Source organism: Ruditapes philippinarum, unplaced genomic scaffold (assembly GCF_026571515.1).
Source record: "Ruditapes philippinarum isolate M1 unplaced genomic scaffold, ASM2657151v2 ctg411_1_1_1_1, whole genome shotgun sequence".
NCBI classification, from domain to species: Eukaryota; Metazoa; Mollusca; class Bivalvia; order Venerida; family Veneridae; genus Ruditapes; species Ruditapes philippinarum.
In genome coordinates, this window is record NW_026854764.1 from 386,533 (window position 1) to 411,694 (window position 25,162).

The 25,162-nt window shown below is 33.9% G+C and overlaps 1 protein-coding gene across 1 annotated transcript; it reads right to left on the minus strand.

The window, feature by feature from the left end:
• Nucleotides 1–4,736: 4,736 nt before the first annotated feature.
• On the minus strand, nucleotides 4,737–25,154 carry LOC132740982 (small ribosomal subunit protein mS35-like). Its single transcript, XM_060729055.1, has 9 exons — nucleotides 24,954–25,154; nucleotides 18,726–18,787; nucleotides 16,567–16,704; nucleotides 12,424–12,550; nucleotides 11,307–11,446; nucleotides 9,460–9,557; nucleotides 6,925–6,994; nucleotides 5,636–5,755; nucleotides 4,737–5,021 (listed from the first exon to the last, which is right to left on the minus strand). Exons 1-9 carry the CDS (start codon nucleotides 25,114–25,116, stop codon nucleotides 4,809–4,811), a joined length of 1,131 nt encoding a protein of 376 aa, XP_060585038.1. The 5' UTR covers nucleotides 25,117–25,154; the 3' UTR covers nucleotides 4,737–4,808.
• Between the last annotated feature and the right edge of the window lie 8 nt (nucleotides 25,155–25,162).

The following is a 25,162-nucleotide window of genomic DNA, read 5'->3' on the forward strand; positions in this document are numbered from 1 at the left end:
GAGCTACGAGTAAACAATGCCGGAAAACGTCAAAAATATTATATAAAATCATTTTCTTTCGAAAGTTCGTTCTTTTGTGTCGTATGCTGTGTTATATAAAAGTTATGAATATTTTAATGGCATATCAAGACTAGATGACAGAATATCATTAGGCAAGGAGAGATATGGAGGAGAAGGTATAATAATATAAAACAAATGGAGTGTTTGGGATAAAAGTTCTTCTTTTGCGCCATGCCACCAACATTATATTTACAAACTATTGTTCAGTTTTCCAACGAGTTCCTTATCAGAAATATTATCAACATACTGGATAATAACATCCAAATAATCTCCTCAACAAGAACTGTCACCCAAGTGACGAATGCCCCCGAAAATGTTTCTTAAGCATGCAGGTATGAAAAGAAAAGAGAATGAAAGTAACTAATTGCTGAATATTGTTCTTTGTATTATTGTACATGTATTCTCTAATTGTGATAGCATGAACCTTCAAAATACAATGTATAAGTGTGACCTTGACCTTTGAAGAGGGGACATGGTTCCTGGACGCGACAAAATGTTGTTATGAGACAGACATTTGTGCCAAATTATTTCAAAATTCATCAATGCATGACAAAGTTATAGTCTGGACATGATTGTTGTGTAAGTGGGGACACACGGACAGACGAACATGAGCCTTCGCCGTGTTACATTGTCTTGATGTGGTAGACATTTGTGCCAAGTTATTTTAAAATCCTTCCATGCATGACAAAGTTACAGTCCGGACATGAATGTGTATCTTCAAACTCTTCTCGAGGGAATGAGTACCTTCAAACTATAAGTGTGACCTTGACCTTGAAGGTATGAACATGGTTCTTTGTCGCGACATGTCGTCTTGATGCAGGACAAAGTTACAGCCCGGACACGGATGTGTGTACCTATTTACTCTAATTGCGATAATGTGAAACTTCAAAATGATAGTGTGACCTTCACCTTTGAGGTAGGGACGTGGTTCTTGAACGCGACACATCGTCTTGATGTGGTAGACATTTGTGCCAAGTTATTTCAAAATCTCTCAATGTATGACAAGATTACAGTCCGGACACAAATGAAGTGGGAACGCACAGACGGACGGACAGACAGACTGTGCGATTATATTATGCCTCCCTTCGGGGCATAAAAAGGTTCTATATCACATATTCGTCTTGCTTTTCCAACTCCGTAAAACAGCATGGCACGAAAACGTGTTTTATTTCAGATCTATTTTATACAAAAAGGGAAGAAGATCTGCTGAAGTCATTCGTTTCAGAGAAAGCAACCTGAAACGAAAAGAAAGGGAAAAACAAAATATGAACCAACGACTGCCTGTATACACTCGTGAGATGTAGGCATGTATCAAGTTGAGTAAATATTGAAATATGATGAGAAACAAGTTACGTGTTACCCTTTATTCGCAGAAATATATCATCACTAACCAACATTTAACTATAATAACCAAAGACACCTACGTCATGTAATTAAATGCAACACTGATGGCCGTCTTTATTGCAACATTGGACAACTTTTTTTAGAAAGGCTCATCCAAACGTTCAATACTCTTTGACTCTGTTTCACAATTGTATATATCATTCATAACTTGGAAACTTGACAAAGAATGGACTCCGGATATGAATTTGTCATAAATGCAATTTTAGTACTTTATTTGTACATACAAGTATTATAAATATATGCAAGCGGTACGTTAGTTTGTTTCTTCAAAGTAGTTATTCTACTTTCTTTGAAATGAATAATTATTGTGTCAATTTACACTCTATTTGCTTCATTATCGAGAGTTGTAATGTGATTTATTATATATTAACTAGTTTCGAAACATTGAGCTTAAGTTTAATTTGTTAAGTGTAAACGATTGCTATAAATTTTATTTATTGTTTAGTATATTTTTCGTAATGAAATGGCAATTTGCGTCGGTATTAGTGATTATGTAGGTTACTGGTAGACTGACACTGTATCTCAGTCAAATTATTGTTTTTTTTTCTGTGTATTCAGATCAGTTTCTGTCCTCCATTACCGACATCTTCTTACTATGGAAATATCAATAAAAATATTTGTCACGTGTTGCAGATCTTAATATTTGTTCCGCGGGTACCTGCCCATGGACAATTACCAAAAGTTTGTTTGTTTCATTTTACGCCTTTTTCCAACAGTATTTTAGTCATATAGGCGGGTAGTTTCCTAACCATTGTTCCTGGAGAGTTACACCAGTACTAGACTACCTTCCTTTGCGCTAAACTACCAAAGCATCTCCTGGGGATCGAACCCACGCCAGAGAGGTAACTGGATTAGAAGTCATCGACTATAACCCCTCGACCAATTACACAAAGGAACGGCTTTCCTGATATGTTTTCTTGCATAGAATACCATATCTTAAATGGTTTACCACCATGTATCTTTTTTTTCAAGGACATAAATGGCATTTCATCAGTTACTATTTCGTAAAAAAAAACAACAGATTTGATATTGCAAAATATTTGATGATTACTATATACATGTACATGTATGCAATGTAACATATGACTAAAAAGTAATTTTCTTTTTTTTAATCTACAAGGGTGAAACTCTAAAATGCAAAAATAGATAATAAAAAAAATCATTATTATTATTTCCTTATTGTATTGTTTCATAGATGCAACCATCCACTTGTAAATTACGGCTCATCTTTTAAGTAACAAACAACCCTTACTGGAAAATCCCTCAGTGGATTTTCCTGTATTTTGACGAACCTCATTTCCTATTCACATATCATGTCAAGTTTCAAGAAAATCGGACAGACTGATTCTAATATATTATGTCTCTGAATAGACAAACATATAGACTGAAATAGTAACAGTTTAGCCAAACTAGGGAAAATTGGCGTGTGATTACAGCTGAGAGCTTGTAATGAAAATATTCGACTTGAAGAAACATCATATCGCACAAAGAACATTATTAATGATCATTGCGTAAGAAGCGAATGGGATATGGATGAAATTCTGTCTCCAAAATATATTTGTTTGGGTTTTTCAGTTGCATCAACACAGTGTACGTCATATGGTGACATTCTAGTTTTATTGGTGGAGGGAGACATCAGGTGCCCCTCTATGCATTATTTCTGGCATGAACTGACACCTGTGTAGAAAACCTACATTCCCTAAGCTAGCTGGTTAGCTTCCTCATATGAAAGATTTCAAAGTTCCTTGCAGGATTGGAGCTAGCTAGATAGCTTTCTGACATGAAAGCATACAAAGAAAGATCCTGGAGCAGTTTGAACCTACCGCAGTGAGAGGCAAAGGGTTTGAAGTCAATGATCTTAACCACTCAACACGATTCAAAACCATATGCAAACTGAACTTGATAAAGCTGACATACAAATGTTTACTGTGACTATGTGTGTATTTTGTACTTGGCATAATTTATTTATCTATAAAAGACAGATTGTATTGCAACAATCGTTTATACACAGTCATTTACCCTGTCAAAAATCTTGATAACAAAGTTGCTTATTTGACTACAATTTCTAATAACACATGAAACTGCTGCAGCCATGTGTTTAGATTATAATATGAACATCACAGATAAAATACAATGATAATAGATTTCTAGTTTTAGATCCCATAACCTACAACAGAACTAATGCAGACTGATTTTGAAGAAGATTTTAGACCATTTTTGTATGCTATACACATCTGGCAAATATTCATCCATTTATTACAAGCATGTTTTTAGTTGGGTTTTTTAAGTTCCACAAACAATTAAGGTCATACTGCAACTTATAAGCAAGTTTTCAAAATGTTTGAAGCTCTAGATAACCCTGCAACATCTATTAAACTTAAATCAAGAATTTATGGTGTTTTATCTTTTATATTTAACTAGAACTGCCACTGTCATGGCGTGAATACACCCCGCATACCACTTTGTCAGAATCAACAGTGGCCATTTAGAGCTCAAGGACAACCACCCTGCCAAATCTGAGGTAACTAAGCCAGTGCATTGCTAATAGATGTATTCTCCATGCTTCAAGTGTGAAAATTTTAAAATAAAGTTTTTTTAGTCAAGGCCCCTGTGACCTTGACTTTTGACCCAGTGACCTCAAAATCAATAGGGGTCATTTAGTAATCATGACTAACCTCCATGCCAAATATGAAGACTGTGGGTCAAAGGAATCTCAAGTTATTGGGCGGACAAGCTTTTTTTAGTCATGGCCCCTGTGACCTTGAACTTTGACCCAGTGGCCCAAAAAATAAAATGGGGTCATCTACTATTCATGACTAACCTCCATGCTAAATATGAAGACTGTGGGTCAAAGGAATCTCAAGTTATTGGGCGGACAAGCTTTTATTTAGTCAAGGCCCCTGTGACCTTGACCTTTGATCCAGTGACCTCAAAATCAATAGGGGTCATCTACTAATCATGACTAACATCCATGCCAAATATGAAGACTGTGGGCCAAAGAAATCTCAAGTTATTGGGCGAACAAGCTTTTTAAAGTCAAGGCCCCTGTGACCTTGACCTTTGACCCCAAAATCAATTGGGGTCATCTACTAATCATGACTAACCTCCATGCCAAATATGAAGACTGTGGGCCAAAGGAATCTCAAGTAATTGGGCGGACAAGGAAAAACAGACGGACGGCCAGACGGGGAGACGTCCGGACGGACAAGCTGATTCCAGTATATCCCCCTTACAACTTTGTTGTGCAGGGGTATAACAAGCAAAACGAGTAATATAAACCAAGAACACTTTATTTATGGTGATAAATTTCATATTTTTGTATATTATTTTTTCATTTTAAAGCACTATAACACTGGAGACTTCCTTTGAATGTTAAGCATTTTAATCACAGAGTCTTTATAGTTGTTAATGGTGGTGATATTTTCTCCTGCATTATGTAACTCTTCTACAGCTTGTTTATAACTGGTCACTGGTTCAAGGGAGTTAACTGTATCTACAGTTATCTCTTCATCAGGAAGATACGGGAGTTGCTTCTCTTTGTTAGGATCCTCATTTGACTGAAACAAATGTTAAGTATATAATAAGAGATATAATAACTCTTTGTCAAATACTTTACTAATATACATGTACATAGCATTTAGCAATAAATGTTAAAACTTTTAAGTAACAATGACATTTTCACTAAGGTATTTGTGATATTCGAGGTCGGTCATTTCAGAGAAGTTTTGCAGATAAGAAGTAGTGATCAAGTAAATGTGTCCCTTACATTAATTTTATCTCTGTTCCCTCTCTTGAATATCTAATTTTCCTAAAACATAACATTTTGGCAGGAGCAGTCACATGACACCCACCTGCTTAGAAATATTTGTTGACTGTGGAACTAAACTATTCAATTTTGTTGAATTTGCTCCTACATATTTTGAAATTGACACTGCTGTATCAAAAATTTATTATTGACCTCCAATACGTGGCATCCTGTACTATGCTGTGTATATGTTACAATGTTGGAGCCACATCCAAATTTGTCACATAAATATGGAATCTACGGCATGAAAAGGGTGACACCTTATTGATTACGTTTTACTATGCATTTTTGTTTGAGTCACTGCAAGGATATAGCTTTTTTTCTTATAATTATGTTGTTTATATTTATCTAAGAAACTTGGCTTACCTCATATTTCTGCCTGTATATGTTCAGCAATTCAACAACAGATTTTTTGTTAGGGCTGTAATCCCAAGCAAAGTCTTTAAAATCTTCAGGTGTTATCTCTGACTCCCATGGCTCCACTTTCTAAATAGGCAGAAAAAAAACCAACAAACAATTATTGGTTACAATGGACAATTATTGGTTACAATGTATTACATAAAAGTGTTTTGTAAAATTGAATTATTTTTACAACATACCATATGCTATTCTTTGCAACTCAACAATAAATAAAGGGAGGTAAAAAGATGTAAAATAAGAGTTATTCTGCTTGTGCATGATACATGTACTTCCTGATCACATGTGCCAAGTCTACTCATAATCCAGCCTTATATTACACAGGCAGAAACTGCACACAGCTCACACAAAGTTTGGGCAGTACTAGGCAATCCCTCCAAAACAAAAGCTATCAGTACAAGAGCCTGGATGACAAAGAAAAGTCTTAATTCAAAAAAGGCCATAATTCTGTCGAAATCTATGTTTAGAGTGACCTAGTATTATGCTCTCAAATAAGTGTGTTAAGTTTGAACACTTTCCCTTCAGTAGTTCTGGTGATATCATGAAAAAAACTTAACCAATGTGTGACACCAATGCAAGGGTGAGTGCCATAGTTCTCCTTATTCTTCAAACAGTTTAGCAAAAAAAAACAACAGCATTCTTGTACAAATAATTCAATGTCTTAGGCAAGATTTAAACCAAAAAGAGTTTTATTTCCTTTGATATAGGTCATACCAAAACTGCAAAGGTCACTTTCCAAAACTAGCAAAGGAACAGTTTCCCCTTCTTGTTTCAAGTAGACCTGAACAGAACTATCAACCTTTAAACTGCCTGGATATTTTCCTCAGATGAAGGAATACATTGTTCCTGGCAGGATCTGAACCCACAGTGGTGGGGGCAAGTGATTCTAAGTAAGATACCTTAACCACTCAGCTATGGAGGCCTATTCCTGGAAAATACCTCTGTCAGTTTACTTAAGTCCTTAAACTGCTGTAACCGAAAGAGTTTAGCCATTGTCACCAGTATTAGTGCAGTGTAACCAAGGTTGGTCTGGCACTTTACTCTTGGATTGGATGCCTTCGTATTTTGATATTGAAATGGACTATTCCTTACTTAAGGCTGGGCAAATCCATGACACAAATATAGAACTGAAGGTTATGTGATAACATTTAGCTAAGGAGACAACTAGTGATTATTTGAATTACACTTATATTTGATTTGCCAATAAATGAAAAAAATCTAGAAGTGATTCTACCTACCCAAGATTCAAAATAAAGAGCTGTGAGCAAATACTGTAAATAATCATAGTTCTGTCTCTTAGTTGGACATCTGAAATAGACAAACATGCAATTCAGGCTTATTGAGCAAAAATATGGTTTTCACAAAAACTTTCTGTGACAAAGTGTGATAATATTGTTGATCATAAATTGCATGAGATCATTTAAACTACAGAAATAGCCCTTCTATTCTTTTAAGAGTCAAGCTAAACAAGAGGGCCATGATGGCCCTGATATCGCTCACCTGTATATAGGCCCCCGGGGCGGGGTCAATTTTAACCCTGGGGATTTTGAACAAACTTGGTAGACACCCATAAGAAGATGTTTCATGATAAATATGTAAGCTCTAGCTTTTTAGGGTTTTCAAAAGAAGACTTTTTTAAGTTTTTACTATACACATATATAAGGAAAAACAATGACCACCCACCCCAGGGTGGGGACAATATTGACCCCATGACTTTTATTTGAACAAACTTGGTAGACACTCACTTGAAGATATTTCATGCTTAGTATCTTAACACTAGCTCTTTGGGTTTTTTTAAAGAAGATTTTTTAAGTTTTCACTATACACATATAAGGAAAATCAATGACCCCGGGACGGGGCCAATATTAACCCAGGGGCCCTTATTTGAACAAACTTGGGAGACACCCATTAGAAGATGTTTCATGCTAACTATCTAAGCTCTAGCTCTTTGGAATTTTTAAAAGAAGATTTTTTAAGTTTTACTTTAAACATTAAGGGATAAACAATGACCCTTGGGGTGGGGCAATTTCGACCCCAGGCCTTCTTTTTGAACAAACTTGTTAGACATCCACTAGAAGATGTTTCATGCTTAATATCTAAGCTCTAGCTATTTTGGTTTTTTAAAAGAAGATTTTTTAAGTTTTTACTATATACAAATAAGAATCAAAGCACAGAAGGCGCTGAATTTGTTTGGGTCTCAGAATGTCAGAAAGGTGAAGGTTGTGAGATTATAAACCAATTTGTTTTTGTATAGTGCCAGCAATGCTGTTTCCAGTGTTATAACTGTAGTGAATTGGCTATAAGGCCAATTGTAACATTGATATTCAATTCAATGTTTATTTGGCTTAAACAATTTAAAAAAAAAAATAAATAATAAAAAAAAGTTGTCTTAACTAGGATTTGAACTCCAGACCTCTTGCAGTGATTTCCCCTTAATTTTTCGGCGTTAGTGTACTTATAAAGGGAAGTAACCGCTTCAAAGAGTTTGGACCACTTTCATTTTTTGCAAATAAGCATATCAGTGTCAGAATTTTTGCTACCATTATTTGTTTGTTCTGATGACCCAAACAAATAAAAATCAATGACCCCCTTTGGGCGGGGCCAATTTTTACCCCAGGGCTTTTATTTGAACAATCTTGGAAGACACCAAGATGTTTCATGCTTAATATCAAAGCTCTAGGTATTTGGGTTTTTCAAAAGAAGATTTTTAAAGTTTTTACTATAAACAAATAAGGAAAATCAATGAGCCCCCCCCCCCTCGGGCGGGATCAATTTTGACCCCAGGGCTATTATTTTTCTTTCCGTTGCCATGGCAACCAGAGTTCTGCATGGAATTATATTCTTTGAACAAGTTTTGAAGTTGACTACCAAAGGCACATTCCTGGGAAATCTGGATGAAATTGGCTTAGCCCTTTATGAGGAGATGTCGTTTAAAGTAAAAGTTTACAGACGGAAAATGGAAGGCGATCACAAAAGCTCAGCATGTCACTTTGTGACAGGTGAGCTAAAAAGTAACATAGCAAAAATGCCCTTCTATTTTTCCAACAGTCGAGCTAAAAAAGTAACACAGCAAAATGCCCTTTTATTCTTCCGAGCTAAAAAAGTAACACAGCAAAATGCCCTTCTATTCTTCCAACAGTCAAGCTAAAAAAGTAACACAGCAAAAATGCCTTTCTATTCTTCCAACAGTCAAGCTAAATAGTAGAGCTAAAAAAGTAACACAGCAAACAGTCGAGCTAAAAAAGTAACACAGCAAAATGCCCTTTTATTCTTCCAACAGTCGAGCTAAAAAAGTAACACAGCAAAATGCCCTTTTATTCTTCCAACAGTCGAGCTAAAAAAGTAACACAGCAAAAAATGCCCTTCTATTCTTCCAACAGTCTAGCTAAAAAAGTAACACAGCAAAAATGCAGACTGTTGACAAAATCCTGTCATGCAAGTTTTACAACTAAGATTTATTAGAGTAAGTAGTGAGAAAAGAAACAAACAATATTTTACTATAGGTCTATTCATCATCATCATTGGCACTTATAGAGTAAAGAAATTACTTGATACAATTGCCTGAGTAGTTCACACATCAGACTAGCTTAAGCTATCTAAGGATTGCTTGTCACATGTGGCCAAACTCACAAGCAAGCTAAGTTTTCCCTTTGACAAGAACCTATACCTTCATTGATTAGTACTGGTCTTTGGAAGGGACAGTCTATAAACCTATAGCTTCCTATACATTCAAACTCAAACATCAAAAGTAAATGCTGTATAAACTAAATTACCTGTCAGCTCTAAGAGTGACTTTATTTTCCCATGAGCCAACCAGTCTGTGAAATTTATCTTCAGCATGCTTGTCTAGCTTGAGATCTCCCGTCCTAAACTGTAACAAGTCAAATCATTATGTATAACAATGGAAGCTATTAAACATGTCTATTTCTTCTTGATGTCAGCCGCGTCACGACAAAACCAACATAGTGCGTTTGCGACCAGCATGGATCCAGACCAGCCTGCGCATCCGCGCAGTCTAATCAGGATCCATGCTGTTCGCTTACAAAACCTATTACAAGTAGAGAAACTGATAGTGAACAGCATGGATCCTGACCAGACTGCGTGGATGTGCAGGCTGCTCTGGATCTATGCTGGTCGCAAACCCATTATGTTGGTTTTGTCATGACGCGGCTCATATATTTAATTTTCTTCTCTACAAGATCAGCTAAAAATCGTCAAATCTATACAATCTATGGGAATGAGGTTTGGCTCAGTATACTGTAACCCTATTACCTGTGTTTTTGTATAAAGACTATGTACAACATATAACTTGGCTTAACATATTCTAAGGTAAACATTACAGCCTTCAAATATGCTTTCAAAAATCAGACAAAACAGAAATAGTTTGTCAAATATCTGACTTTCTTTCTAAATATAATGCTCTAAAAATGTTACAGATAAATTTTTAATGAACATTAAATATAAATTATAAATATGAACCTTTTATGTACACATCTAAAATATCTAATATTTCATCAAGTTTGACATTGTGAAAATGGCAGTCATACTCTCAATTTTCATATTAAAATTTCATAAACAATACTCAATTATAATCCATAAACATGTTCAAATTTGATTTTAGAACTGTTTTTGATATAAAGCAAGATGCTATTGTCTTATGTCAAATTGAGCAGTGGGATATTGTTCAGTGGGCTACTCTCCTTAGCTATTAGCTCAATGGGCTTTTGTCTGTTCCCCAGATCATTCCCTGTTATATATTCAACAGATATTTAATTAAAACACTAATTCTGTTTCAGCACAAGCTGCCCTCCTCTTCAATTGACCAGAAGTTTTAAAAAAAATATTTGTAAGGAATTATTCAATGTACATTCACAATAACTTTCACCAAAATATATGCAGCAGTTGGAAAAATCATTCAAAGCTCCCTTCTAATAAAAGTTACAGCAAACCACATGGGAACTTTTCCTATTGAATGTCATCATTATCTGCCAAGAAGTTAGGGAGGAGAACCCATTTAAATTATTCAATTTTTTGGGGCTCTGACGGCTATCATATTGAACAGAGATAATTAAATAACTAATTAACCAGTTCTATTGAGTTATGGATCCAGCTGGAAGGATTGACAGAAAATAAACAGATAAGCTTTGTACATTTTCATGCAAAACATATTGTTAATTAAATGAAATATAAAACTATAATTGTCAAATGAGAGATGAATACCCAACCCCTGCTATCTCTTTGATACACGATTTTATGCATTTATTATTCCTTTTGAAGGTGAAAAGGTAAGTTTAGTTTTCAGAAAGTCCTACAAGAAGTAGACCTTCAAGCATGGCATTGACCTAATGCGGTACAGTGACAGCACAGTGTTTCTGTATATCAACTTATCAAGGCCGACATTTGAGCTAAGTTTGAAGAAAATCCTTTAAGAGGTATATGAGTAACAGAGTGCAGAATCACGGACATGACAAAGTGGTTCCAGTATAACCTCTCCAAATTAATGTGTTGGGAATATAATAAACGATTACATATTACTGATTTTTGTACTAATCATTGTAAAAAACAGGCTTATTCCTTTGTAACTATATATAAATTTTACCTTAAAATACATTAAAATTACCTTCATTGTGACCACTCTAGCACGTGGGTCTCGAACTGACGGTCCTGCAAACAGGTAATCTTCAGTAATAACTTCCACAGGAAAATGATACTTCATTCTACGACGATCAGACAGGTCATCTGGCCAAGATGTACAGAATTCTGTAAATCATAATAATTTTATTGAGATGTGCAAATGTGTATCAAGTAATATGTACTATTCCATATACATGTAATCCCAATGTTAATCCTTGACTTCACGCTTCATATTTGACTATAAACTACACTGTTGTATTATATAATATGTATGGAATGGGTTTTACGTTGCACCAACAGTTTGTATCATATGGCCACTAACTGGTGGAGGAAGACCTTGGATGCCTATCTGTGCATTATTTCCACACAAACTAGCACCCATGTAAAACCACAGACAGTCCGTTAACTGGGTGGTTTTCCAACATAAAAGAATCTGAAAACGCTTGTGCGCCTTTAACCTACAGTTGTGAGAGGCAAGTGGTTAAAGTCAATGACCTTTACCACTCCGCCACAGATGCCCTTACAGCCTTATTATGAAATAAAACTTTAATGTTTTCCTAACAGGTTTATTTGACAACAATATGTATAATGTCATCAGTCCTTCACTGCAATATTTCATAAGATTTTAGAGGAAGATTATATTTACTATGCTTATAACATATTATTAGAACCAGTAGAGAATCCGCTCTTTCCAGGAAAATTCACAATGACTTTGTGCTCTTGATGAGCTAAAAGTTATTGACCATTCCTAAAAGCTCAGCTTCAAGCACACTGCACACAGGTGTGCTGATATTCCTGGAAAAAGGATCATGCTAAGGTACCACAGACAGGGTAATTATGACCGGTCATTTAGTACAATAAATTCTAGATCCTTATTCAAGTATTCCTTTATCTTTAAACTTGTTATAAGTCCATTAAAACAAGGCATCATCATGTTATATCACCATTTCAACAAGGGTTTCATAATATTTCAAAGAAACTGGGTATGTCTAAGTGCAAACCAGAAAGAAATTACTGAAATTACCTGGTAGCCCATTAGGTAATGCAATGAAACCCCTGATATTAAGCTATAATAAAATATGGATTTAACTAAAATATCTTACTCTTGATGGCTTTACAATGCTTCTCGATATGTTTTGGTGTAAGATGGAGGAAATTTGGAATCTTCAACAGTTCTGTATTACCATACTTGTCAGGAGGGAACCCATCTCCCTTAGCCTCAGATGGTATCTGTAAGCAGTATAACAACATTTACATTAAATGCAATAATACTTTTATACTGGTTATCCGTACTAACTGGAATATCTGACTCAAGGGTAACTGTTAAGGGTGAAATGAAACAGACTAAAGTTTGCATGAAACAGTTACCTGAAAGCCTGATATTCTTGCCTGTGACTACAGCTAGTGTACTTAGTGCAGCTAGTGATAGTTCTCCTTGCATATTACAAATCAATTGTTGTTCAAAAATATTTTCATTCTTTATTTTATTTTCTTAAAGTAGCATATGAATTTAAACTTTATCATAAGCACATTATTTTAAGGCATGCCACTTATCTTTCACAATGGGAGTCAGATAAAAATTCTAGCACCGGTTCAAACACTAGAAAAGCCCAGTTTGATTTTCAAGAAAAGGCAATATTGTATGGGTGTGCTATTTGGAGGGGTTGTATTGTTCAATTTCATAGATTAAAGTTGTATTCCCATGAGCCAGCAAGACAAGTCAAAATTAAACTTTACACAGTGGTCAGTGGCCTATAATTATAACCCCTAGGACATGTAGTATAAAGTCAGTGCATTTGGGCATTGGGGAGACAAATGTGTATAATTAAATAAAGATCCATGCTTGATTTATGGTTCTTGAATCCTGTGAATCTATATATGAATCTTAGAGTTTAAAAGGCATACATTGGCGAAGTTTCCAACATAAACTATTATTGTTTAATGAGAAATGAAATTATATCCAAGTGTTATCCCAACAACAACATGAGTATTCTTCCAAAAGTTAAGCTAAAAATCTAATTTTATCATCAGTGATGGTTGATCTTGACCAATTCAACTCTAACTCGATCTATAGGATGAGGTAAATAAATGGTATTTTGATACCAAGGTATTTGTCTATTAATATGTGAGAAAATGAGAAACACATGAGAAATGCCAAGTGTTACATAGCAACAAGTGTTACATAGCAACAGGAGTTACATAGCGTAGCAAAAGGAGTTACATAGCAAGAGGAGTTACATAGCAACAGGAAGGACATAACTGATGGCTTAACATTATGTTGAATTATTTTTCTAAAGTATAAAAATATACAGCATATTCAGCTAAACCAGCACTCTTTAATATAAAAGTAGACATTAAAAACTTGAAAGAAGCCAGCCGTAAATTGGTCCCGAGTAATTAAAAGCTTTTCCCATGCACTAAAATTATACTCAGTGAGATTTATTTACCTACAAAGTATTGAGGTGATCCCTTTTATAGTTCACAAGTTATTTCCCGGATAAAGTTCAAAGTGTAAAAATGAACAAAGGGAAATAACTCCAAAATTAGGGATGGGAGGGTTACAGTTCTTTTTCACTGCACTTCTACTCAGTGAGATTTATCTACCTATCAAGTATTGAGTTGATACCTTTTATAATTCTCAAGTTACATATGTATGTCACAGACAAAGTTCAAATTGTAAAAATGAACAAAGTGCAATAACTCCAAAATAAGAAAACAAGAGGGCCATGATGGCCCTGAGGTGGCTCACCTGTATATAGCCCCCCACCCCCCCCACCCGGGGCCAATCTTTACCCAAGGGCTTTTATTTGTTTATTTAAACAGACATGGTAGACACCCATAAGAAGATGTTTCATGCAAAACATCTAAGTTCTAGCTCATTGGGTTTTTTAAAAGAAGATTTTTTAAGTTTTTACTATACACATATAGTTAAAAACAATGACACCCCTCGGGCAGGGCCAGTTTTAACCCCCAGGCTTTTATTTGAACAAACTTTGTAGATATTTACTTAAAGATGTTTCATGCTTAATATCTAAACTCTAGCTATTTGGGTTTTTTCAAAGAAGATTTTTAAGTTTTTGCTATACACATATAAGGAAAATCAATGACCCCCCAAGGCGGGGCCAGTTTTGACCCCAGGGCTTTTATTTGAACATACTTGGTAGACACCCATTAGAACATGCCTCATGCTAAATATCTTAGCTCTAGCTCTTTGGGTTCTTTAAAAGAAGATTTTTTAAGTTTTTAGTATATGCATAAAGGGAAAATCAATGACCCCCTGGGGCAGGGCCAATTTTGACCCCAGGGCTTTTATTTGAACAAACTTGGTAGACATTCACTAGAAGATGTTTCATTGCCAATATCTTAAGCTCTAGCTCTTACGGTTCTTTAAAAGAAGATTTTTAAGTTTTTACTATATGCATATAGGGAAAATCAATGACCCCCCAAGGCGGGGCCAATTTTGACCCCAGGGCTTTTATTTGAACAAACTTGGTAGACATTCACTAGAAGATGTTTCATGCCAAATATCTTAGCTCTAGCTCTTTGGGTTCTTTAAAAGAAGATTTTTTAAGTTTTTACTTTATGCATATAGGGAAAATCAATGACCCCCTGGGGCGGGGCCAATTTTGACCCCAGGGCTTTTATTTGAACAAACTTGGTAGACATTCACTAGAAGATGTTTCATGCCAAATATCTAAGCTCTAGCTCTTTGGGTCTTTTAAAAGAAGATTTTTTAAGTTTTTACTATATGCATATAGGGAAAATCAATGACCCCCCTGGGGGGGGCCAATTTTGACCCCAGGGCTTTATTTGAACAAACTTGGTAGACCCACTCACTAGAAGATGTTTCATGCCAAATATCTTAGCTCTAGCTCTTACGGTTCTTTAAAAGAAGATTTTTTTAAAGTTTTTACTATATGCATATATAGGGGAAAATCAATGACCCCCCCCCCCCCCCGGGGCGGGGCCCCAATTTTGACCCCAGGGCTTTATTTGAACAAACTTGGTAAGACATTCACTAGAAAGATGTTTCATGCCAAATATCTTAGCTCTAGCTCTTACAGTTCTTTAAAAGAAGATTTTTTAAGTTTTTTACTTTATGCATATAGGGAAAAAACAAAATGACCCCCTGGGGCGGGGCCAATTTTGACCCCAGGGCTTTTATTTGAACAAACTTGGTAGACATTCACTAGAAGATGTTTCATGCCAAATATCTAAGCTCTAGCTCTTATAGTTCTTTAAAAGAAGATTTTTTAAGTTTTTACTTTATGCATATAGGGAAAATCAATGACCCCCTGGGGCGGGGCCAATTTTGACCCCAGGGCTTTAATTTGTACAAACTTGGTGGACACTCACTAGAAGATGTTTCATGCTAAATATCTTAGCTCTAGCTCTTACGGTTTCTTAAAAGAAGATTTTTTAAGTTTACTATATGCATATAGGGAAATCAATGACCCCCGGGCGGGGCAATTTTGACCTCAGGGCTTTTATTTGAACAAACTTGGTAGACACTCACTAGAAGATGTTTCATGCCAAATATCTTAGCTCTAGCTCTTACGGTTCTTTAAAAGAAGATTTTTTAAGTTTTTACTATATGCATATAGGGAAAATCAATGACCCCCTGGGGCGGGGCCAATTTTGACCCCAGGGCTTTTATTTGAACAAACTTGGTAGACACTCATTAGAAGATGTTTCATGCCAAATATCTAAGCTCTAGCTCTTAGGGTTGTTTAAATGAAGATATTTAAAGATTTTTCTTTCGGTTGCCATGGCAACCAGAGTTCTGCATGGAATTAAATTCTTTGAACAATTTTTAAAGGTGACCACCAAAGGAACATTCCTGTGAAGTTTGGATGAAATTGGCTCAGTGGTTTCTGAGGAGATGTCATTTAAAGCAAAAGTTTACGGACGGACGATGGACGGACGGACGCCGGACGAAAAGCGATCACAAAAGCTCACCCTGTCACTTTGTGACAGGTGAGCTAAAAAGGAGGTTACAGTTCTTATGCACCACACTTTTACTAATTCAGATCTATCTACCTACAAAATTTGAAGCTGATATCTCTTATACATTCTGAGTTATGTCCTGGACAAAGAACCACCCCGACTAACCGACAGACCACCAGCTGACTCCAGTATACCCCCACAACTTTCGCTGCCCAGAGTATAATAAATTATGCATCAACTGGCGGTTTTACCAATCACTGGGGCATATGGCAGACCTGGGCTAAATACCATTATATTACCTTCAATGCTCCTTGTCTGAGGGGCAGTGGGACAACAGACCACTTAAACGTCTGGGCTGCTGGCCAAACATTTGTCCAGTCTTGGTTCACTGGCATCTTTGCTGATCTTGGTGTCAGTGGTGGCAAACTGACATCTCCCTGTAAATCAAAATTTATAATTTTTCAAATATGAAACTGTTAATTATTCAGCTTCTATGCTAACAAAATGCCACATAAAATTATTCTTAAAATTTAAACTGTCTAGCGTCTCAATATTCTATCAAGTATGAAATAATTCAGTTTCCGCGATACTGTGATCTTGAAATATTGCCCTCTTACCCACAAAGAACATTACGCTACAGCAATTTACTGATATAATCCTTTCCACAGTAAATTATCTTTCATATTAAGACTGAGCAAAAGTCAAGTTCAGGTGTCAGGTGATATGATTTTCTGGTAATGGTGGAATAAGACCCAAGGGTGAGGCTTGTTTTATCATTAACAGGCAAATGGGTAAAATCAACAATCTTCTGTAAGATTGCTGAAATATTAGGTCAAATACATTCATAATTTTGTCCATAAAAGTTTTATCATTATATCTTGGTGGTCCAGCAAAACATATACAATATCCTTTCTACTGCCATAGCATAATAAAACGTACCGAAAAATCGACTTCTCAAAAGCCGGGCGCTAAAGTCATAAGAAGGCTATAACGTAATAAACCGGTATAAAATTTTAGCTTCCTGAAAGCCACTACTGTTTGTCGTAGGAAGGCCACCAAAATTTAGTTTTAAATGACTAAATTCTTGAAGTTTACCTTTCATTTATTTTCATTCTGTTAAATGTTGTTCAAATAAAAACACCAAATATGTTAATTGTATAGTGCCTTTATTGACAGATACAGTAAAAGTTTAGATATACAGTACACTTTTTAAATTAATGTGGTAATCAATCGATATCCAAATTAATTGAAGAAAATCTTCTAAATGGTATAGTATTTTAAAATGCATTTATTCATACACCAAAACAGAGTTTCTGTAAGCAGTTCTCTTATTTGAAACAAAAATGAGTTGAACTTACAAAATTCACGTTGAAAAGCATAGTATCAATCACCCTTCCTGAGAAAAATTTATTTTCATTGATTTTCAATAATTATGTTTTAAAACGTTGTGGACGTTTTACTCAACATGGTATTCTAATGGCCATGGTAGAAAAGGACGCATGCAAGTCGTGAACAACAAAAAGGCTATATAGGTAAATAACATAAAATTTAAAGTTTTAAAACGTTCAGAACTTGTTTTAAATACATTATTCAGAAAACAAGAATTGTGAGTCTGTTTGAACGTAATATTAACAGTGGCTTTGTTGTTTATCGTATGCAGTTGAACAGCCATAGCGTAATATTTCGATTTTCATAATCACATTAAAAAACCAGAATGTACGAAAATGAGGTTTTTACAGGGTTGCATGAAACAAAATTCAAGTTTTACGCTACGGATTCTAGAAAGGTCTTTAAATATCGATCTTCAATTTGCCCCCTTTTAAAGATAATTGCTGAAATAATTGTCGATCGGATGAATCTCTTACACACTGTTTGAAGCTGTACACGATTTTCCTATTCATTCCGCTAAACGTTGCCTATATACATTTACGTTTTTTTTTACAAATTTCAACTTTTTGTCTTTAGAGTGGACTTATTTAACCAGAATAAAATTTGATTTGGTATAAAAGTGAAATGAACAACAAACAAACGATTTCCATGTGTTGATGCATTATAATGAAATAATTTCATAATAAATATCAACAACAAAACAATTATACTATGTAGTTCAGAGTTTGTTTTGAATAACTATTAACTTTGGAAGTCTCTTGAAGATTCAAAATATCAGCAATACTATTGTGAGCATTGAATGACTAATCTGTAAACATGTTAATTGCGACGCGCTTTTGGACTCCAACTTTTTCAGGGTTGGGAGTCCATGGACTCCATGTTTTAAAGTCCTAGTGAGAACCCTGGTATATTTTTGATATGTTTAACTACGCTATGGACGGCTGTCGTAATATAAGACTGGCTTTCAGAAATGTAAAATTTGATACGTTTTCTTACGCTTTGGCCGTCCTACGGGTATAGTGGATGGCCGTCGAAAGGATATATAAAAGTAAACACAGAAATATCTTACATATCTCTTCTTTTCAAACTTGCTCCCCTGTCCCTTTTTCTTCAGGACGTAACGTCTAAACCCTGTAAAACACAACAAAATCATTAAGTAATAACTTTATCACACATTTTAGGTAATTTCAAAGCTCATCATTTATTTTCCAAACAAAACAAAAGTTTTTTTTTAATTCTCAAAAAATATTTCAAATAAAAACGTTCATATGAAACGAAGGTGAAAGTCATGGCTGCTGCTGACCTGAGTAAAATACTCCTACATATCACATACTCAAGGATATTCTGAAGTTTCAGCACTAATTTTCATGGTTTTATTTACATGTATAGGTAAATTTGAATTTAAAATCCAGCAAAATTTTATTTTGTCTGCTGCAAGATTATTTTGTATAACATTATTTGCAGTTCACATTTTGATCTTTTGAAAATCAGACAAAAGACATGACAACACCATGAAATTTCATGCTCACAAAATAACCTGTAAAAGAATTTACAGTAAATAAAAAAGTTAGGTAACAGTAATTTTAAAAGCTGACTCCAATTTACCTCCTTGAAACTAATAGTGTAAAGATTCAAATTTTAAATGTTTTCCTGCTTAGTAAGAAGGCAGAGTTGAGTATTGTGGGTCAAATGGAACTTAAGTTATGCTCCAGAAACTGTTTTCAATTTTAAGGTAATAGTGACCTTGACCTTTGACCTTTTGTCCCCAAAATAAATAGGGGTCTTTTGCCCAATATGGACAATCATCCTATGAAGTTTGAATATTGTGGAACAAATGGAACTTAAGTTATGCTCCGGAAACTGTTTTCAGTATCAAAGTAATAGTGACCTTGACCTTTGACATTGTGACCCCAAAATCAATAGGGGTCTTCTACCCAATATGGACAATCATCCTATGAAGTTTGAACATTGTGGGCAAAATGGAACTTAAGTTATGCTCCGGAAACCAAATTGCTAACGGACGAACGTCCGACCAATTAGGAATAAAGGGCCATTTCCATTGTTATTTCCATTTGTTTAATAGAGGGCCATGGCCCCTTATTCTATTGTTAGGGAATGAATTCTATTGTTTTCTTTTGTTCTGTTTATAGTTAGATGGCCCCCTATCCCTATTCGGTAGTGCAGACAGACAGACGGACGCCAGGGGGTATAACATAATATGCCCTTTCTGGCATATAAAAATGAATACTAAGGTAATGCAAGTGTTGTAATCTTGATAAAAGTGTCGCAGTTGCATGTTATAAGCTATAACGTGGTTGTTTTTCATGCTTATGACTTGTTGTTTTATTTGTAAATGAAAAATGAATTATTAAATCAATTTTTGCTAATTAAACACATAGATTGAATAAATAATAATAACAGCAAAAGAAGCTTTTTTCAAAACGGCATGATCGGAGCGGAATAAAAAATGAACATAAAAAATTGGTAAAATGCAAAAATTTAACAATTGTATAATTTTTAAATACAGTAGATAAATATTGCACATAAAAGCACAATCAGTTAGCCTTAATTAAAGCCTATCTAGGGACTGACAATAGAATTTTAGAATGCGTTTCACGGAACATGCAAACTTTCCTTAATGATGGACAAACTTCTACTCTCGGTAATTGTCGCAATTATCAGAGCCCAGCAACAATTATTTTTGGTGCCTTTTCATTTTTAAAGGTGTTGAAAATTAAACTTATTGAAACAAAACAGGATTATTATCACAATTTTGTTATTCAACTGCAACCAAACGCTCTTCTATTCTCGCATCTGGAGATGACGAAGATCGATATTCGTATACTTTCATTACTGTAGCCAACATGGCAATTAATCTCTAAAAAATAAACATACAAAGACAAATTTTGCTGTTTCTTTGTTAAATTTTAAAATCTGTGCTAAAATTCATAAAATAACATATGCATTTCCGACTTCCATATAATTTTGGAAAGTGCCGTACGGCTAGCCTATACAGTGTGTCCTGGCTTGCCGTACGATTCACATTATATGTCATACAGCGGTGCATAGAAAAACCGGAAAGCACCGGATAGCACCGAAATACCGGAAAGCACTCAAATTTCTAATAAAAACATATGAAAACGTTAATTAATCGGTTTGAAAGTGTTACCAATCGATTTATTAGATCAAAATCTTTCAGAAAAGTCATTTTTTTTAAATATATATTGATAATTATTACGAGTATTTAGGAAAATAGATATATCGAGTGCTTTCCGGTCCTGCTAAGATACATGTACATTACCGGATAGCAATATTGTTTATCAAAGTTATACATGAAAACTTTATTTTATTGGTTTGAAAGTGTTACCAATCGATTCATTAAATCAAAATCTTTCAGACAACCCGTTTTTGTAATTATATTATGATTATTTTTACGATTATTTAGGAAAATAAGATATATCGAGTGCTTTCCGGTCCTGCTAAGATACATGTACTTTACCGAATAGCAATATAGTTTATCAAAGTAATACATGAAAACTTTATTTTATTGGTTTGAAAGTGTTACCAATCGATTTATTAGATCAAAATCTTTCAGACAACATGTTTTTATAAATATATAATGATAATTATTACGAGTATTTAGGAAAACTGATATAACGAGTGCTTTCCGGTCCTGCTAAGATACATGTACATTACCGAATAGCAATATTGTTTATCCAATTAATACATGAAAACTTTATTTTATTTGTTTGAAAGTGTTACCAATCTATTTAGTAGTTGAAGATCTGTATATCATGACGTTTTTATAAATATTTTATGTTTCATTACGCGATTTTCAAAGTTGTTACAAAGTTGTATTGATTGCTTTCCGGTAATGCTAAAGTACATCTACTTTACCGAATAGCACTCGAATATTTATATAAATCACACTAATCCTTCATATTAATTATGTGAAAGTGTTATAAATTGATTAATTAAGTTGACATTATTTCAATTAAAAATATTATGATTAGTTACACGATTTTTCAATCTTGCTCATACCATAGATCTGACAATGTATCATATTTCTAATATTTTATAGGTTGTGTGAAGGACAGAAAGAGGATGTGTAAAAAGTACCAATAAGTTATTCAAAGCATCGAACCATAATTTTTCTTATTATATTTTTATATCATGTAAAATAAAGAAAAACTTATAAATTTTCGTTCAGTTATGTCTTTATTTTTACCATACTATGTGTACCGAAAAGCAATGTGGTCATCAGTGGAGGACAGTAGTTGTTGTATTGTTTATCACACGTGCTAATCCTTGCTGATTAAAGACCTTGTATATTGTAGCACAAAAAGGTGATGATTTAATCAATTTGTACACAATTATGATAATTGAGAGTACCGACCTGCACATCAAAGTTGCATTAATTAGACACTGTCCTTTACATGCACATTAAATTAGATAATTAGAAATTGCAATTAACTACACACTCTTTTGATATAAAAATTAATTTTGTTTAATGAAGATTATTACGGCACTCATGAAAAGAAATGTTTGTAACGGATATATACGGAATCTCTTAGAACTTTATATCAAGGTGCTATTAAAATTTACTCTTATTTGAATAAAATTGTATATAAACCTCAACAAAATTAATCCATTACCATAATTTTTATTTAAATGCTAGTAGTGCTATTAAATCTAAATTGGAATATCTCTTAAATAAAATATCAAAAATCATGACGGAGTATCCGTGCATTGTGTGTACATTAGAATGTGTTGATGATACTATTCAGTGTTCAAATTGTAAGAACTGGTTGCATCGTACTTGTACAAATTTAAGTGACATTAAGTCCTGGTCGGATAGAAATTTAGTATATCTATGTAAGTGCTGTGCATTCCGTGGATCGGATTATGATGCTATAGATTTATTCTATACTTGAACCCATTCTATTACTAACTTACGCAATTTATTCGCAGAACCTGAAAATTAAATGGCACATATAACAAAAAATATTTTAATATGTAAAAAGCTTTATTATGAAAAACAAATTGACAATATAAATCTGGATTTCTTTCGTAATATATGTTGGGCCTTTTTAGTAAATCTAAAGAAAACCTTATGGTCAATGACGTCGAATCATCTTTTAAAAGTTATTATTGTCACTGGCCTTCTTTAAACACATTTGAAAATATCATGTGTTCGTCATCAAAAAATACTTTATATAACTTAGCAAAATTCATTTTTTCTGCAAATAAAATTCGTATTGTTTAAGGCACCATATTTTGAAAATATTGTATTGAACTTCTTCTCTTTGTCTGTTTGTTAAACTCTTGTTAATTGTTTACCTCATGTCTTATCCATTGGACAGGTATATATGTTTATATTGTTTATCTGCTATAAACATTGTATAATGTTTCAGGCAATAAAATTTGAAATTGGAATTGGAATGTATATAATAGTGAGTTATTTGTTGATTTTGTTTTTAAAACATCACTGTTTGTAAATACAATTAAATTATAAGTTTAAATGACATTTCAATATCATATATAATACATCAAATAATCAATCAGTTAAATACATCCAGTTATTGTGTATTATTAACACCTCTTTAAATGTGATAATTAAATCAGCGTGTGTCCGTTCAATCAGCGTGTGCCCGTGTAATAAACGAGGCGTGAAGTGTGCCTTGATTGATTTCAATATCATACTTATTTTTCAATTATGTATGTATATATGTTTGCTAAGTTCTGTTTTATATCTGTTTATTTTGTTCTTAGTAATTAGTTTCGTTTATTTTTATTCATTGCACTGTTTATTGTCAAAAATAAAAAAAACATCACTGAAACAATTATTGTTCTTCTCTTTCTGCTATTTTGAATCCTCTTGTCTTCCATATAGCCTACAACAAATAAATATATTAATATATTAGACAAGGTACATACATTTTAAATATTTATATACCATCTGTATGTCTGAGGTAAGAGGACCAGTGCTTTTCGGTGATGTATTACTATTACTTCACAGGACCGGAAAGCAATAATGGAATGTGAAGGACCGGAAAGCACTCGATATATCTATTTTAATATATATTTTAAACTTTTTTATTCGTAATATTAATTATAAAAAAATAATTTTTTCCTAATAAATCTCTTGGTAACGTTTTCAATTCAATACAATGAAGGTTGTACGTTTTTTTAGGGAAAATTCGAGTGATATTCGGTACATATACTTAACAAAACCGGAAAGCATTCTCAATTTATTTAACATTCCTAAATAATCGTTATAATAATCATATTATAATTATAAAAACATGTTGTCTGGAAGATTTTGATATACTTAATCGATCGGTAACACTTTCAAATCAATAAAATAAAGTTTTCATGTATTACTTTGATAAACTATATTGCTATTCGGTAAAGTACATGTACCTTAGCAGGACCGGAAAGCACTCGATATATCTTATTTTCCTAATCAAACGTAATAATAATCATATTATAATTATAAAAACATGTTGTCTGAAAAATTTTGATATAACATATATATTTGGTAACATTTTCAAACCAATGAAATAAAGTATCCATGTATAACTTTTATAAACAATATTGCTATCCGGTAATGTACATGTATCTTAGCAGGACCGGAAAGCACACGATATATCTATTTTCCTAAATAATCGTAAAAATTATCAATATATTTTTATAAAAATGACTTGTCTGTAAGATTTTGATCTAATAAATCGATTGGTAACACTTTCAAACCAATAAAATAAAATTTTCATGTATAACTTTGATAAACAATATTGCTATCCGGTAATGTACATGTATCTTAACAGGACCGGAAAGCACTCGATATATCTATTTTCCTAACTACTCGTAATAATTATCAATATATAAATATAAAAATGACTTGTCTGAAGATTTTAATCTAATTAATCGATTGGTAACACTTTCAAACCGATTAATTAACGTTTTCATATGTTTTTATGAGAAATTTGAGTGCTTTCCGGTTTTTCGGTGCTATCCGGTGCTTTCCGGTTTTTCTATGCACCCGTCATACAGCTAGAAATTTTGGCTAGTTGTACTGCAGGCCCGTACGGCTAGCCACTTCTTAAATGGAATAAATAAAATAAAAAATTCTTTATTATTTTAACTGACTTCCCTGTTCATAGGCTTTGCCTCATTTCCTATTATTGTTTTATTCTAAGAAAGAACTCGCTTGGAGGCTTTTCCTTATTCATAGCAGTGGGAGGGGTAAAATAATATTCTTTTCAGAGACATAGGTCAAGTTTAATAAAGTATATACCCTCAGAATCAACACTAATTTCAGGCTTTTCTTTTAGATTTTCCTTTCCAGAAGGTGAATGAAGATTTCTGTCGAATTTACTATCATGTTGAGCAACAAGCGCAGTTAAAAACTGTTTATTTTTACAAAAACATCTCAATTTTAAATTCATGGGGGCAGCCATTTTCTTCCTTGAAATCCCGTTTCGTCCGAGAGCTCAACGTGAATTT